At 43.4% G+C, this 18,681-nt stretch overlaps 1 protein-coding gene and 1 non-coding gene across 5 annotated transcripts in view; one reads left to right on the plus strand and one right to left on the minus strand.

The window, feature by feature from the left end:
* DIAPH2 (diaphanous related formin 2) overlaps window positions 1-18,681 on the minus strand; it is a 786,157-nt gene that overhangs the window by 188,615 nt on the left and 578,861 nt on the right. For all 4 annotated transcript variants that reach the window (XM_038747818.1, XM_038747822.1, XM_038747820.1 and 1 more), the window contains one exon: window positions 9,568-9,703. In XM_038747818.1, the coding sequence (XP_038603746.1) occupies window positions 9,568-9,703 (136 nt within the window). The remainder of the gene's footprint in view (window positions 1-9,567; window positions 9,704-18,681) is intronic.
* On the plus strand, window positions 15,888-15,992 carry LOC119930212. The gene has a single exon (XR_005451700.1). It is a non-coding gene; the product is annotated as a U6 spliceosomal RNA (small nuclear RNA).

Genomic DNA, 18,681 nt, shown 5'->3' on the forward strand with positions numbered 1-18,681 from the left:
TTGCCAAGGGCTCCGAAGAAGCCACTGTGATCAAAAACAGAAGGATTTTAAAAAACACTGTGTACTTAAAGTAGTTCACACTCTTCCAACAAATAAACTTGACTTGTAATCCATAGTTAATTCCATATCTAAAAGGGTGATTATTTTTATCCTCAAAACCGTCACGATGCTGCAATCTATTCTGAGCTGTTAAAATCCAGCAAGTTAAATCCACTCTGATTTAGGTGCCAATCACAAGTTTTAGATTTTGGGTTTGTTGATGGATATCACAGAAAGGCATACACTGCAGTCCTCAATTAAGTTTTCCCCGCTACAGCAAATGTGTCCTAAAGGAACATGCAATGGGAGGCTTCTAATCAGTAGATCATTGTGGAGGAGGAAGCACCTAAAAAATGGGACAAAAGTGGGAAGAAAAAAAATTCCTGAGAATTCCCTAATAACTGCGCAACCGGTCACCAGTAGTCCAAATAGGATAAAATAGGGTGGGGAGATAAGAATTTAATCAGGGAAGGCCTCTTCAAGGATAGAAAGGCCTCAAGCATAGGAATATGAGAGATCTCCTGAATATGAGAGCCATAGCATGAGAGATCAGAACAAGGACCAGTGCAGGAGGGTAAACAGGAGGGCAAAGTGGGCTAAATGGGTTGTGGTGGGAGACGAGTAAAGATAAGCAGAGGGAAGTGAGCTTAAAGTCCTTAAAGTCAATGATCAGGAGCTCCTGCTTAAATCCGAGAGGGATGAGCAACCATTGGAAGCTTTTGAAGACTGGGAAATGTGCACCATATGATATTTTTTTTAAAAGTGATCCAGGAAGCAGAGTGAATTAAGGACCAGAGAGCAGAAGAGGCTGGGGCACGGAGGTCCGCAATGAGGCTGATGCAGTAAGCGTTCGATAAATGCCATTGATTGATAGTTGGAGTAGTCAAGGGGGGAATGGAGAGTGCTTGGATAAGCACAGTGTCAGTGATGGGGTTTGAAAGTAAGCGTGTCACAGTTATGCTCTGAAGGCAGGGCACCAAACATCTTCCTGGACAGACTTATTCTGCCCTGATTCAGGAGTGGCTGAAGGACCTAGAGATTCACTGTGGTGGAAGAAACTGATTTCCAAAGTCAAATATAAATTCACTGGAGACTCTTTGTTGGGTAAAGTGTAGTTTGTTGATATTGTGATTCTGTTAGTTATAATTACTGACTTGAATCCAAATACGCTCGACTGAGAATATGGCTAAATTAATTGTCATGTTGTTGTTCAACAGCTGTGATTCATTCGACACTCCTGCAGTAAGAATTAGAATATTAAAATATTAAACCTAAACCCATTTGTAATAAATAATTAGGCCACATTGAGTGTTATTAGAGCATATTCTTTTGTAGTGAGATGTTCTGTATCGCCCCTTGGTTTCTGCATTTAATGGATTTCTGCATGATAAAGTTGAATAAGGCCCACATTCTGCACATTGAAACCAAATTTGTAACTGCCAGGTTTACTTATCTTCTACCTAGGAACTGATGAAATCTTGTTGAATGTGGCACACTGAAGAACACTCCTGTAGTTTTAAAATCTGAGTTTCTGCTCTTGCGAAGAAACGAGACCTACACCCCGTTATCTATCTCGCTTGATAGGTTACGATTTTCTGGATACTCTGGCAAAACATCTGCAGCAGTTTATGGAAACCGTGCTTTAGTTCTACGGCATATTAACTGAATGAAACCTCAACTCTTACTTCTAAATAAATGCATTGATGCCAGAAATGTAATTAGGTCAGAAAATGCAAAAACAAATCAAGTTACTAGCAATATATAGCTTTCAACCAAGGCATCTGATTATTTGCATCTAATAAATTCAATGCTTTGCCATGAAAAGTTAATTATGGGGTACAATGACCAGTTTCACTGACCCTCTCATTTGAGAGGGCGGTGGCAACCAGGAAGCTAGTGAAAGATTAAGCCGAGCCGATCAGAGAGAAGGGTTCGGGAGGAAGTAGAGGGGCCGGGTAAATCGAGACGATGACAGGACACAGGGAAAACTTATATTGTGGATCCTGAGCAGAGCACAGGGAGGGATGGGGGAGGATTCCAGATTAGGATTTGGTTACCTTAGAAGTTTGGGGTGCAGCCCCAGAGGAGCGAGGCTCCAGCCTCCAAGGAGATAGAAAGGACACCCTGTTTCTGAACAACTTAGAGTGCAGAGTATACTGTGCCATTACCCTTAAAGCGGGGGTTGTTTCCCCAGTTGAAGGCCCATATGGGTGCAGAAAAAAAGCCCTGGTGTTTTGGGGAAAGGAGAAGATTCCAGTATCTGAATCGTGGTGTGAGACAAAGAAGAGAAGCGGTGTGGCCTATTGGAAAAAACACTGGATTGGGACTCAGTTGACTGAGTTCAAATCATAACTATACTCTTCTTGAAGCTTCTGTTTTCCCTCCTGCTAGTCCATTATGCATCATTCCACATGCAGATTATTTTATTTATTAAGTGGTACTATCCGACTTGTACTTCCCAAGTGCTTAGTACAGTGCTCTGCAAACAGTAAGCGCTCACTAAATACGATTGAATGAATGAAGCTGCTAAACACTAGGGAAGATGCATGATAATCAAATCAGACGGTCTCTGCTTCACAAGACGCTCACCATCTAAGAGGTAGATGGTGGCAATTTTTATTAACACCCTCATTTTACAGATGAGGAGACTGAAAGATAGGAAGGTTAAAAGACTTGTGTGAAGTTAGGGCCTGGCACGTAGTAAGCATTTAACAGACACCATTAAACACCATAGACCAGGGACGGAGCTGGGACTAGAATCAGGCTTACCTGGTTACCAGTCCCAAGCTCTTTCCACTAGGCCAAGCTATTTATTGGAATCTTTTGTCGTATTCACTCTTCCAATGCTTACTGCCAACGAGCACATGTATGGCTTAGCTTTAAGACATCAGAAATGCAATCCGATGTCTATTTCCTCGAGAAATCTACACTTGGTCTTGTCTTTCTAACTCTCCTACTAACAGTGGAAAGAGCCTGGGCTTTGGAGTCAGAGGTCACGGGTTCAAATCCCAGCTCCACCACTTGTCAGCTGTGTGACTTTGGACAAGTCACTTCACTTCTCTGTGCCTCCGTTCCCTCATCTGTAAAATGGGGATGAAGACTGGGAGCCCCATGTGGGACAACCTGATCACTCTGTATCCTCCCCAGCGCTTAGAACAGTGCTTTGCACATAGTAAGCGCTTACCAAATGCCATCATTATTATTATTATCATTATTTGCCGTACTCTCCCAGGTGTTGCTTTGTGATCTAGTGGACGGAGCACAGGCCTCGGAGTCAGAAGGACCCAGGTTCTACTCCCGGATCCGCCACTTGTCCGCTGTTCTTTGTACCTCTGTTTCCTCATCAGGAAAATGGGTGTTAAGACTGTGAGCCCCACGTGGGATGGGGACCGTGTCCAACCTCATCATCATCATCATCATCATCATCATCAATCGTATTTATTGAGCGCTTACTGTGTGCAGAGCACTGTACTAAGAGCTTGGGAAGTATAAATTGGCAACATATAGAGACAGTCCCTACCCAACAGTGGGCTCACAGTCTAAAATGGGGAGACAAAACCAAACATACTAACAAAATAAAATAAATTAATAATTTATAAAATAAAATAAATAATAAACAACCTGATTTGCTTGCTTCCACCCTAGTGCTTAGTACAGTGCCTGGCACACAGTAAGCGCTTTAATCCACAATCATTACTGTCATTATCGCTGAGTGAAATGTTGCTGTTACAGATTGGTATTTTCACTTCCCTGGGTTCTCGCAGGGTGAGAGCGTGGATTAGAGTAGGCAGGGGGTTGATTCCTGCAAGCTAGACCCCCGTGCCCCTCCACCCCCACCTGCCAACTCTTACCAGTGCACTCCAGTCCCCTTTCCTTACAAGTGATTCATTCATTAGCGTAAGGCAGCTCATTCTATTCTTCATCCTTTCACTGGCAGTAAAAAGGTGATTTTAATTGCCATGGTAATCAGTTCTAATGAACAGCAAAACTGTTCCTGATTAAATAACATTCTTTATCAGAACTGAAGTTGTAGCTTCAAAGGGGGCTGTGTATAATTCATTTCTTTTCCTTGAGGGAGGATAATTTATTGACTCCTAACACAAAGAGTAAAAGAATATTTGTTGCCTTTTATAATTCCGTCTGTTCTACTTCCTTTTAGTGTCCTTGAAGTCAAATGAGACTCCTGTTGAGAAGTTAAGGAAGGCACTAGCTCAAATAGAAATTGTCCCTTTCCTTGTGGCCAATAGTTTCAGCTGTTCGACAGTGATCCTCTCTTGGTTAGGAGCATAATGGGGTTCACTAGCTCCCAGCTGGACTCCTGTAAGGGGCAGAAATCAGGGGCTGGGCTCTGCCTGACCCTTTCTGTCGTCATCCCTTCAAAGTCACATCCTGTACTACGATAGCCAAGGCTGGTGCAACTCATTAAATTGTAAGCTCCTTGAGGGCAGGTAAAGCGAGTGTCTTGCTTTGTATGTTACCTGTGAAGCACTCAGTACAATGCCTAACACTCAGTCGACATCTGATAGTCCACTGATGGATTGAGCTGGACCAGGAAAGGGCCCGATATGAACCTGACTGAGGTACTGCTTACAAACTGGTGCCACACTGGGTTGCTGGAAACCTCAAGGAGAGAAAGGGAGGTGGAAATAGCTCAAAAGATAACAGGGAAAGGTTAGAGGAGGGGATGGGCTTTTTTTTCCCCTCAAAGAAGTTTGGGAAACCTTTGACACTGAGAGATGAGGAACAGGAGGTAAAGGTTTGAAAAGTAAAACCAGGTACAAGTCATCCTTTCCAGTTATGTAATCCCTTAACACATTTCTCTCTCCATTGCTTTGTTCATCATCATCATCAATTGTATTTATTGAGCGCTTACTATGTGCAGAGCACTGTACTAAGCACTTAGCATTGTTCATCTGATTTTCCTCCCAGTTTACCATTAAATCAAGTCCTCATGCTACGTGTCCTTAAAGAATACTATTTTTCCTTTATTTTGTTTACTGTTTCATCTCTTCCTTCACCTGCCCTTCTACATTTCATCAACTGGGGCAAAATACTACTTAATATCACACATTTGCTTTCCATTCTCCAGTTGAGCAGACAATTCCCTAGGTTTCATTCTATCTGCATTATTCAAATGTATCTCTCACTTTTCACTATTATTGCTTTAGTAATTAAGATCCCAGAATATTCACGCATGATAAATATATGTAATCTTGTATGCCACATAAATATATTTTACTATGGCTACCTCCAACTCTACAGGATCACAGTTTGCAGAAATTACTTTACAATTTTTCTAATAACTGATAGGACACTGAAGCTACAGGGAAAGAGTTCATATGTCTTCTGAAGCTGTTCCTTTCACAAAGTGACTTTCTTTACTCAAGGGACCTTTCACCAAGATAACACTATTACAGTTAAAATTATCCTTCTTAAATAGTACAGGTGAAACCTCATTATAGCAAAAACAGCCTAAACTTATAATAATAATAATAATAATAATAATGGCATTTATTAAGCGCTTACTATGTGCAAAGCACTGTTCTAAGCGCTAGGGAGGTTACAAGGTGATCCGGTTGTCCCACGGGGGGCTCACAGTCTTAATCCCCATTGTACAGATGAGGTAACTGAGGCACAGAGAAGTGAAGTGACTTTCCCAAAGTCACACAGCTGACAGTTGGCGGAGCCGGGAATGGAACCCATGATCTCCGACTCCAAAGCGCGGGCTCTTTCCACTGAGCCACGCTGCTTCCCCACCTCCCCACCCCACCCCAAATATATAAATATACACACACATATACCTATATACATGTGTTTGAGTGTGCATGTATGAGTCTGTGTATAGACATCTATAATATACTGATGTATCTAAACTCTACACTCATAATGAGACTATATCACACACACACATATATCCACAAACACTATAATGAGTGCTCATTATCAAGGCTCAACAAACACACTCATTTACTGTCAGTGACAAATGAAAAAGCGAGGTTGAGGTTGATGAGAGGGTAATCCAGTATGTAATTAGCAGGGGAGGCAAGACCTATTGAGAGAAGCTATCAAACTAAACAAACAGACCATAAACAAATCATTCCTACAAAGGTAGAGAATATCTGACCAGTGGTAACTTGGTGTGACTGGTGAACTACTCCAATAGCTGTTGAGCCTCTGTTCATTATTAGATGATGATCACACATCTATATGAAACACCATATATTAGGTGTTTTCTCTCACTATATCAATCAATCAATCGTATTTATTGAGCGTTTACTGTGTGCAGAGCACTGTACTAAGCGCTTGGGAAGTACAAGTTGGCAACATATAGAGACAGTCCCTACCCAACAGTAGGCTCACAGTCTAGGAGGGGGAAACAGAGAACAAAACCAAACATACTAACAAAATAAAATAGAATAGATATGTACAAGTAAAATAAATAAATAAATAAATAGAATAATAAATATGTACAAACATATATACAGGTGCTGTGGGGAAGGGAAGGAGGTAAGATGGGGGGGATGGAGAGGGGGACGAGGGGGAGAGGAAGGAAGGGGCTCAGTCTGGGAAGGCCTCCTGGAGGAGGTATATGTTTCATTAGAGTATTTACTTTCTGGAAAAGACTGTTAATTGCATCCCCACTTCTCCTTTGCACTTCAGAACAGGCAGCTCTGAAACCTGAAATCACGGGACTTGGGATACTGTTTAGTGTAGTGCAAAGAAGAGAATATGGTGTAGCTTGAGAAAGCATTCAGCAAGGTCAGCAGCCCGACTCCTAGAAAGATAATGAAAGTTTCAGTCCTTCCACTTAAGGCCCACAAGAGCGTGTTATGGACAAAAGACTTCCAAAAAACAATCCCTTCATATAATAACTCATTAACCCATGTACGCGCTCCCTCCACTACTGTTCCTTCTATCTGAAATGTATTTTAATGTTTGCTTTTCCTGTTAGACCGAGACTTCCCTGAGAAGAGGGATCATGTTTACAAAAGCTAGCATACTTAGTACAGTGTTCAAAGATAATGATAATAATAATAATGATGGCACTTATTAAGTGCTTACTATGTGCAAAGCACTGTTCTAAGAGCTGGGGAGGTTACAAGGTGATCAGGTTGTCCCACAGGGGGCTCACAGTCTTAATCCCCATTTTACAGATGAGGTAACTGAGGCCCAGAGAAGTGAAGTGACTTGCCCAAAGTCACCCAGCTGACAATTGGCGGAGCTGGGATTTGAACCCATGACCCCTGACTCTAAAGCCCGGGCTCTTTCCACTGAGCCATGCTGCTTCTCAAAGATCAATCAAGAGTCTTTTATTTTATTTTGCATGGTATTTGTCAAGCACTTACTGTCCGTCAGGCACTGTACTAAGCATTACAGTAGATACAAGCTACTTGAGCTGTGCCTAATCCCTGTTCCACATGGGGCACCCAGTTCGAAGCAGCGTGGCTTATGGCAAGAGCCCGGGCTTGGGAGTCAGAGGTTGTGGATTCGAATCCCGGCTCCGCCACTTGTCAGCTGTATGACTTTGGGAAAGTCACTTAACTTCTCTGTGCCTCAGTTGTCTCATCTGTAAAATGGGGCTTAAGACTGGGAGCCCCATGTGGGATTACCTGGTATCTACCCTAGCGCTTAGAACAGTGCTTGGCACGTAGTAAGCGCTTAACAAATCCCATCATTATTACTTTACAGTTGAGGTACCTGAGGACCAGAGAAGTAAAGTAACTTACCCAAGGTCACACAGAAGATATGTGGAGGAGCTGGAATTACAACCCAGTCCCTCCAACTCCCAGGCCCATGTTCTACGCACCAGACCATGCTGCTTGCATTTATTGAGCACCTACTGTGTGCAGAGGACTGTACTAAACACTTGGGAATACAACAGTGCTAGAAATCAAAATCCCTGCCCTTACAGAGCTTACCGTCTAATGGAGGAGTTTACGACGTGGTACTAACATATGTGAGACCACTCAACTTTTGAAATTAAATGGAACTGTTATAGGCTCAAAGGTTTTGCCAGATTATCTGCTAGCTCAACCTGGAAAAGAAACCAAGACAAGTTTTACAGTTCATTCAATCGTATTTATTGAGTGCTTACTGTGTGCAGAGCACTTTATTAAGTGCTTATAATAATGTTGGTATTTGTTAAGTGCTTACTATGGGCCAAGCACTGTTCTAAGCACTGGGGGAGATAAAAGGTGATCAGGTTGTCCCACGTGGGGCTCACAGTCTTAATCCCCATTTTACAGATGGGGCAACTGAGGCACAGAGAAGTGAAGTGACTTGCCCAAAGTCACACAGCTGACAATCGGCAGAGCCGGGGTTTGAACCCATGACCTCTGACTCCAAAGCCCGGGCTCTTTTCACTGAACCACGCTGCTTCTCTATTCATATATTCGTTCATATTGCAATTCCCCTCATTTATGGACTATGCTCTGCACACAGTAGGCGCTCAATAAATGCGACTGACTGACTGAATGAATGATTATGGAAGAGTAATCCATTTTTGTGCGAACTCCTTTTATACAAATACACACTGTTCCAAAATACAGTGTTTTTGTTTCACTGCGTACCTCCTAATTGAAGGATCTTCAGTTTTAGTGCCACTCCAATGGAACCTAATCACGGGGCTTGGTTGTTTTAACGTTTTGCCACCACTCTATTATCGTTCAGCTTCTTACGTAACTTTTCTCTGAGAAAAGTGATACCATTATTTTACTAGGAGCCTGTTAAATTTGTTCACTGGTTAGAAAAGACAAGCTGCAGTCAGATTATGAGAATTCGCCTATCTTCCACAAGTGGGGAAGATTAACTCACAACAAGACCGGAATGATCGCAGAAAGAGAAGGGCAACTGAGGGCTGCGGTCGGCTCTGGCTTCGAAGACTTCACACCACTGACATACCCTGCATTTTCTGGGCCTTATGGAAATGTGAGGAGAATAGATATTAGGGGGTCAATCGATTTTCCCTCTCCTCCTCTTCCATCTTGTGAAAGGCTCTCCTGCACCGTATAATTCCATTTTTGCTAACCAAGCAGGCTCGACACATTCATTTTATCAAGCTGAAATGCCGCTTGGCATTTAGGCTCCCAGCTGAACCCGATTTTCCAGCTTGTAATGGCCCTGTTTGGAGACCGGTCATTTATAATATGGAGCCCTGAAGCCTCCCAAGGAAGATGTTAATTGTCTTAACATCTGAACCATAGACGGGCCTACAAATAGAATTAACAACAGAAAAAGTACCCACGGCTGTCCCCTCAAAGGAAAACAACATAATTAAGTGCAACAAATGAAGAGAGAGAAAGTAATTCACCACAAGAAGCCTCGAAATGGTCACTGCAACTGCTGAATGACAGATGGAATGGAACATGAAAACAGGTAGACTACTAGGTAACAAAAGCGACGTTAACCAAATGGATCGTGAATTTTCCACTGCAGACACGGCAATTATATACTGAAAGCTATTCTTACAGAACCTGAGAGCATTTTTTGCCGAACGAAGACATTCCTGTCTTGGAAATGGTTCCTTACCCTTGTTCATATCCATCAGCTGCTTCTTCTTCTTCTGCCGTTCCAGTTTTTCCTGCTCAGCTTTCTCTTTTGCTAGCTTGGCTCTCTTACTCTTCTCCTCCATTTCTCTTCTCTTGTTGTTCTCCTTCAGTGCCTCCTATATTGAGAAATGTTCAGATTTTTCCATTACTTATAGGGTACAATTTAGAGAGGTTGGAGTTTTTTCAATGACGTTTATATGTAGAGCAGGTTGTGACTCAGCTACCTCCTCCAAGAGGCCTTCCCAGACTGAGCCCCCTTTTTCCTCTCCTCCTCCCCATCCCCCCTGCCCTACCTCCGTCCCCTCCCCACGGCACCTGTATATATGTTTGTACAGATTTATTATTACTCTACTTATTTTACTTGTACATATTTACTAGTCTATTTTGTTAATGATGTGCATTTAGCTTTAATTCTATTTGTTCTGACAACTTGACACCTGTACACGTTTTGTTTTGTTGTCTGTCTCCCCCTTCTAGACTGTGAGCCCACTGTTGGGTAGGGACCGCCTCTATATGTTGCCAACTTGTACTTCCCAAGTGCTTAGTACAGTGCTCAGCACACAGTAAGCGCTCAATAAATATGATTGAATGAATGAATGAATGAACAGAGATCGACTCCCTTACTCTCCATCCATATGGCTCCCACAATGGTCTAAGCCTTAGCCTCACCACAGCTAAACTTTGGTGTTGGCCTCCTCATTGGTCTCCCAGCCTCCAATTTATATGACCTGTTGGTGCACAGAACAGTTTCCTGGAAGGATCATCATCGCTCAGTTCCTATCTCTCTTCCCTTCAAAATCTTCCACTTCCCTTCCCTATGTGCAGTGCTCTGCACATAGTAAGCACTCAATAAATACGATTGATTGATTGATTGATTCCACTTGCTCTGTGTCTCTTCACCATCAACTTTAAGAGTCTCCCCCCCTTTGGCCCACCTTACCTTTCTGGTTTCTTTGCCGCTATCCCCCTACTCACTGATGTTGCTTTGTCCAAGCCAACCTTCTAGCTGCTTTCGGCTCTCCTGCTTCCATCAATCAATCAATCGTATTTATTGAGCGCTTACTGTGTGCAGAGCACTGTACTAAGTGCTTGGGAAGTACAAGTTGGCAACATATAGGGACAGTCCCTACCCAACAGTGGGCTCACAGTCTAAAAGACATTGGTCTCACTGTTCCCCTACTTGAGACTCCCTCCCTCCCCAGATTCTACGGATCCAGATCAAACCATTCGAACCCCTGTTAAAATCCCATCTCCTCCAACCAGATTTCTCTTAATTGATTTCCCAGCAGCCTGAGCCAGATCATTCATTCAATCGTATTTATTGTGCGCTTACTGTGCGCAGAGCACTGTACTAAGCACTTGGGAAGTACAAATCGGCAACATATAGAGACGGTCCCTACCCAACAACGGGCTCACAGTCTAGAAGGGGGAGACAGACAACAAAACAAAACATGTGGACGGGTGTCAAGTCATCAGAATAAATAGAAATAAAGCTAGATGCACATCATTAACAAAATAGAATAGTAAATACGTACAAGTAAAATAAATAGAGTAATAAATCTGTACAAGCATACATACAGGTGCTATGGGGAGGGGAAGGAGGTAGGGCGAGGGGGATGAGGAGGGGGATAGAAAGGAGGGGGCTCAGTGTGGGAAGGCCTCCTGGAGGAGGTGAGTTCTCAGTAGGGCTTTGAAGGGAGGAAGAGAGTTAGCTTGGTGGATGTGCGGAGGGAGGGCATTCCAGGACAGGGGGAGGACATGGGCCGGGGTTCTACGGGCTGGGAAGAAAGAAGAGAAAGATTGCAGAACAAACATTTTTTCCCCTCACCCTCACCCCCCTCTGCATCCCCCCCATCTTACCTTCTATTTATTTTATTTAGTTAGTATGTTTGGTTTTGTTCTCTGTCTCCCCCTTTTAGACTGTGAGCCCACTATTGGGTAGGGACTGTCTCTATATGTTGCCAACTTGTACTTCCCAAGCGCTTAGTACAGTGCTCTGCACGCAGTAAGCGCTCAATAAATATGATTGATGATGACGGTGGGATAGGTGAGAACGAGGTACGGTGAGGAGGTTAGCGGCAGGGGAGCGGAGGGCAGCCAAGTCTCACAATTATGATAATAATAATAATAATAATAATGGAATTTATTAAGCACTATGTGCAAAGCACTGTTCTAAGCACTGGGTTTCCCCCTGCCTCACACTCACGTGTATATACATCCACATCATTCTCAACCTCTCCAGCTGTATTTTTAAGTTTACTGCCCCGATAGAGGGTAAGCTCAAGATCACACAGCAGATAAGTGGAGGAACCAGGACTAAAACTCAGGTTCCCTAACTCCCAGGCTCATGGCTCTATCAACCGGGCAACACCACTTCCCCACATCTCCTCCAACAGGACTTCTCTGACTAATCCCTCATTTCTCTTCCACACTCAGTTCTATGAAGCCTGTTCCCTTAGATTATCTGTATCTTTTAAGCACTTGTTCGTCACCCCACTCTCAGCCCCTCAGCACTATGTATATAGCTGAATTTCGTAAAGTCTGTCTCCCCCTCTAGTAGGTAAGATGATTGTGAGAAGGAACTGTGTCTATCATTTCTACTGTATTGTCCTTTCCCAAACACCTAGTACAGTACTCTGCACGCGGTAAGTGAGCAGAGTGAAAAATAGTACCCATGCAGACCTATTAACTTTTCTCCTTAAGTTGAAGGGCACCACACTGGGATCTCTTCTATTTCTTTTGACGATCTTGATACCCGTCTGCATGTTTTGTTTTGTTTTGTTGTCTGTCTCCCCATTCTAGACTGTGAGCCCGTTTTTGGGTAGGGACCGTCTCTATATGTTGCCGACTTGTACTTCCCAAGCCCTTAGTACAGCGCTCTGCACACAGTAAGCGCTCAATAACTACGATTGAATGAATGAATGAATCTCTCCTCACCCACCACTCCCCAAACCAAATAAAAGGATGAATGGGGCAAACTCATTCACAGAAATGGCAATAAAAAGGAAACTAATAACGGAGACTGAAAACAGCACGGATAATTACAACAGTGCATAGTATAGTCTCTAGGCTGTAAGCTTATTGTGGGCAGGGAATATGCACACCAATTCTGTTATACTGTGCCCTCCCAAGCACTTAGCACAATGCTCTGCACGCAGTAAGCACTCAATAAATATGAATGATTGATACCGGGCTCTGAACAAAGTAAGCGCTCAATAAATCCCACCGGATGATAAGTGCCTCTCCCTGGGCAAGGGGAAACCGCGTGGCCTGGGAATCAGAAGGTTCGAGTCCCAGCTCCGCCGCTTGTCTTCTGTGTGACCTTGGGCATCTTCCCTGTGCCTCAGTTACCTCATCTGTAAAATGGGGATTAAGACTGTGGCCTCCAAATGGGAAATGGATTGTGTTACCCTATTACCTTGTACCTACCCCAGTGCTTAGAACAGTGTCTGGAACAAAGTAGGAGCTCAACAAATACCATCAAAAAAGTTCCAAAACCACCCTGGAAATCTGGAGAGCTAGTTTTGCGGAGGATCTGGTCTGGTTTGATGGGTGATTCTAGACTGTGAGCCCACTGTTGGGTAGGGAACGTCTCTATATGTTGCCAACTTGTACTTCCCAAGCACTCAGTACAGTGCTCTGCACACAGTAAGCGCTCAATAAATACGATTGAATGAATGAATGAATGTACAATCCTTGTACCTGGCTCCCAGTTTTTTAAGCTACTTTGGCAGGGCCAAATGAGCTCCATCCAGTTGGTGGGCTACAAGTTGATTTAGCTGATTATGCCCTTAAAGTACCAAATGCTTACATCAGACAAAAAAAAAAATGGTCAAACAGAAAAAAACCCCAACAAATATCAATTTCGTCAGAATCAGTATCAAGGGTGAAAATGGTAAAGTACATAAAACACCGAAAATGTCTTTATGATTCATAGCAAAATATATGAAGCAACCTAATTCTCTTTCACTGAACTCTCCATTGCCTAGCTGTGAAACACACATAAATTAAAACACCGTATTGCCCTTGCTACACATAATTACCGAATGAGACCTGTGGACTAAAAATGTCACAATGAAGACAAAAAAGCTCATGCAAATGCCAAGACCTCTCATTTATTACAATTAAGGTTTAGAAATGGATAAAACTGGTTCGGAACACTCTACGTAACTCAAGCTTGGCAAGACCCACCGCATTCACAGACTCGGAAGACATTTTCACGGCCACCCACGATTGATCAGTTAAATCCTCTTTTAGCATCCTGAGTGTGGTTTTACTGTCACACCATCTCTTTCTGAAGTTAAACAGATACATGCATACAAACAACAACGATAAACCCTTAGCATGGAGGAGGAAAATGAAGCAAACAAAATCAACTTGTTCCCTTTTTATGTTTTGGATAGTTCTGTTTACCCGTTTGAATACATCCAAAGCTAGTATGATAGTAAAGTCACCTAACCTTAAAAGAGAGTAAATTGGAAATATGCCGGTGAGAAAATTGGGAGCCAGAGGCACAATGAGATTAGACCGCTGAGCAGCTCTTCCTTAATCAGTAAAGTTAGAAGGAATATCAGATGATGTTGAGGCAAGTGATACGGCAACAATAAAAAGAAATCTAGTATTATATTGGAAAATCTTTTTATCTGCTAAATGTGAACTGCCAAGACATTTTATAATGAAAATTCAGTGAAATGAGCGAGGTCCTCGCTTCTCAAAGGATTTCAAATTGTCTTTTCTTAGAGCCCGATCCTCTCAGTTCCAATTCTGCCTTTTTTTTTGGTTTTAGACAGGCCAAACATAAAGTGTGAGAAGGGACGGTGTCTCTGGAATCTAGATCTCTATTTTAATCATCTCATGTCAGCGTAATATAATGCAGCATCTTTTTGTAGTTCACACTCTGAAGGCCTCTTTCCCCCATACAAATTTCTTCCCTGGCAGTTCAGATCCTCTGGAACCTGGGGTGGCTCTTCCGCCAACCTAGGCCCTCTGCGAGCTTCCCGAAATCAATCAATCAATCAATCAATCAATCGTATTTATTGAGCGCTTACTGTGTGCACAGCACTGTACTAAGCGCTTGGGAAGTACAAGTTGGCAACATCTCGAGACGGTCCCTACCCAACAGTGGGCTCACAGTCTAGAAGGGGGAGACAGAGAACAAAACAATCAATCAATCGTATTTATTGAGCGCTTACTGTGTGCAGAGCACTGTACTAAGCGCTTGGGAAGTACAAGTTGGCAACATACGGAGACAGTCCCTACCCAACAGTGGGCTCACAGTCTAAAAGGGGGAGACAGAGAACAAAACCAAACATACCAACAAAATAAAATAAATAGAATAGATAGGTACAAGTAAAATAAATAAATAAATAAATAGAGTAATAAATATGTACAAACATATATATATATATATACAGGTGCTGTGGGGAAGTGGGAACAGGAAAGTGGCTTCTCTGCAGGCTCCCCGAAGCAGGAAACCAGGCTCCCTGGAATGGCTACCAAGGCAACCCCTTCTGGGTCACAGTGCTCGTCACAAAGCATTGACCCTTGACTAAACATGGACACAAAGCTGAAGTCACTTTGGCTATTTTTTATGGTATTTTTAATGTGCTTACTATGTGCCAGGCGTTGTACAAAGCTCTGAGGTAGATACAGGCTAATCAGGTTGTACACGGCCCTTGTCCCACGTGGGACTCCCAGTCTTGATCCCCATTTTACAAATGAGGAAACAGGCTCAGAGAAGTGAGGTAACTTGCCCAAAGCCACACAGCAGACAAGTGGTGGAGCTGGGATTAGAACCCAGGTTCTTCTGAGTCCCAGGCCTGTGCTCTAGCCATTAGGCCACACTGTTTCTCTCCTGTTCTGTGCCTCGTTCTCGCCTGTCCCACCGTCAACCCCCGGCCCACATCCTCCCTCTGGCCTGGAATGCCCTCCCTCCTCACATCCGCCAAACTAGTTCTCTTCTCCCCTTCAAAGCCCTACTGAAGGCTCACCTCCTCCAGGAGGCCTTCCCAAACTAAACCCCCGTTTTCCTCTACTCCCATTCCCCTCCCCATTGCCCCACTCCCATAGATCTACCCCCCTCCCCACCCCACAGCACTTGTGTATATATGCACATATTTATAATTCTATTTATTTTTATTAATTATGTATACATCTATATCTATTTCTTTAGAGAAGCAGCATGGCTCAGTGGAAAAGAGCACGGACTTTGGAGTCAGGGGTCGTGGGTTCAAATCCCGGCTCTGCCAATCGTCAGCTGTGTGACTTTGGGTAAGTCACTTCACTTCTCTGTGCCTCAGTTACCTCATCTGTAAATACTAAAAAAAAATTGGAACGATACAGAGAAGATTAGCATGGCCCCTGTGCAAGGATGACACGCAAATTCGTGAAACGTTCCATATTTCTTCTAGACTGTGAGCCCACTGTTGGGTAGGGACCGTCTCTATATGTTGCCAACTTGGACTTTCCCAAGCGCTTAGTACAGTGCTCTGCACACAGTAAGTGCTCAATAAATATGATTGAATGAATGAATGAATGAATATAAAATGGGGTTAAGACTGTGAGCCCACCGTGGGACAACCCATCACCTTGTAACCTCCCCAGTGCTTAGAACAGTGCTTTGCACATAAATAATAATAATAATAATAATAAATAATGATGACATTTGTTAAGCGCTTACTATGTGCAAATCACTGTTCTAAGCGCTGGGGGGGGATACAGGGTGATCAGGTTGTCCCACGTGGGGCTCACAGTCTTAATCCCCATTTTCCAGATGAGGGAACTGAGGCTCAGAGAAGTGAAGTGACTTGCCCAAGGTCACACAGCAGACATGTGGCGGAGCCGGGATAGTAAGCGCTTAATAAATACCATCATTATTATTATTATTTATAATGATACTACTATTTATAATAATGCTACTGATGCCTGTTTACTTGTTTTGATGCCTGTCTCCCCCCTTCTAGACTGACTGTCTCTATTTCATTCAATCGTATTTATAGAGCGATTACTATGTGCAGAGCACTGTGCTAAGCACTTGGGTAGTACTCTATTTGTGGCTGAACTGTACTTCCCAAGTGCTTAGTGCAGTGCTCTGCACACAGTAAGTGCTCAATAAATACGACTGACTGAATGACTGAATGAATGCTTCTAGTAGTAGATGAGTTTAAGGTTTTAGAGGAGTCCTTTATGCACTTTGCAATGTGTGGTATCCCTCCCCCATCTAATCACTCACTGCACTCCAGACCCCAGCAGGACCCTAACTGGCAGGAACAAGAGACAGCAAGTGGCACATAAATTGGTAATTGTGGCATCCGTTAATAATACATGAATACATTAAATTTATAATAATGAATGGAAAATAACGTAATTATTCCATCAGCAATTGTGGTCTTTGAGAAGCAGCATGGCCTGATGGATACAGCACCAGCCTAGGAGCCAGAAGGACCTGGGTTCTAATCCGAGCTCTGCTACTTCCCTGCTGTGTGACCACGGGCAAGTCACTTCACTTCTCTGTGCCTCAGTTACCTCCCCTGCAAAGTGGGGAGCTTCGTGTGGGAAAGGGGACAGTGTCCAACCTGATTTACTTGTACAGTGCCCGGCACTTAGTAAGTGGTTAACAAATAGCACAATTATGATTATAAATGATAATAATAATAAAACAGCACTTACTATATACCAGGCATTGCACTAAGTACCAGAGGAGGTACTAGACAATCAGGTTGGACATGGTGCCTGTCCTAAAATGGGGCTCACAGTCTAAGTAGGAGGGAGAACAAGTATTTCATCCCTGTTTTACAGATGAGAAAACTAAGGCAGAGAAACAGCTTGCCCTAGGACACACAGGAGGCAAGTAGCGGAGCTGGGATTAGAACCCAGGTCCTCTTACAACTATATTTCTTCATCCAAATTCTCGATGGAAGACTCCATTACAAACACTCCTAAAAAGCATGCAAAGCAAAGCTATAAGCCATAGCGAACACTAGTACACAAACCGGGATGGAAAGATTTTCTAAAGCAGAGCTCAGCGTTAACGTAAAACGGTCACCACAAATCGTACCGATCTTCACTTCTATATAATGTGTAGCTAATGTCTGCAGAACTTGTTGGTTCTTTAATTCTAGTGTCATCTTATTTAAAGATGAGGCAATAAATGCACCTCTATTGAAATAAAACCTCCAAAACTTCACAAATATTTGAATTGTCTGGAATCCTCTAGGGCTTTCGTTAGCTCATTTGGGATAATTGATTTATTTTTAGTTCTAAAATGTTCACTGGACAGCTGTGGGCCAAGTCACACAGACATCTACGTTTACGTTCTGGGCAAGGTAGATTCAAGACCGAAACTTTATGGGAAGAGTCGCTCCTGGTGCTGAAAGTTGGATGCTGATAACTCTTGTTCCTGATTGATTATCCGTGGCCTATCGATCGCTTTCGGGCCTGATCTGAGTGGATCGCCATCGCTTTTCAGCAGGTTCCTCACCCAGTTAGACCTTGGTTCCTGATCGGATGACCAGGAAACGAAGTCTTCAGGAGATGGATGGTAGAAACGGCATTTCCTTACTAGATTACAGTCATGAACTAGGAGCTGATGACTGAAAATCAAGAGGTTGGGGGAAAGCTACACACCTTCAATCCTTTCAGACAGTTATTCAGAGAAGCAGCGTGGATTAGTAGAAAGAGCCCAGGCTTGGGAGTTGGAGGACGTGGGGCTCCCCGACTTCTCTGCTAGGTGACCTTGGGCAAGTCACTTCACTTCTCTGTGCCTCAGTGACCTCAACTGTAAAATGGGGATGAAGACTGTGAGCCGCGTGTGGGACAACCTAATTACCTTGTGTATTTAGAATACCACGACACCCAGGATCCCTCGCTTTGTTGTGATATCCAGGATCCCTCGCTTTGTTACGATACCTAGAATTCCTTGCTCTGCTTTCTGCTTATATGCCGTCTATTTCTAACTGTGCCACACTTATGTAGGCCTTAGATAAGCCATTGGCAAGCGGCCACCTTTGTCCAGTTGTGTATAAAAGCCCGCCTCGCACCTGTTGCGGTGCGGATGCTCCACAAATGTCCCGTGGAAGGGGGCTGTCCTTGCACC

The sequence above is a fragment of the Tachyglossus aculeatus genome, chromosome 6, assembly GCF_015852505.1.
Source record: "Tachyglossus aculeatus isolate mTacAcu1 chromosome 6, mTacAcu1.pri, whole genome shotgun sequence".
Lineage (NCBI taxonomy): Eukaryota > Metazoa > Chordata > Mammalia > Monotremata > Tachyglossidae > Tachyglossus > Tachyglossus aculeatus.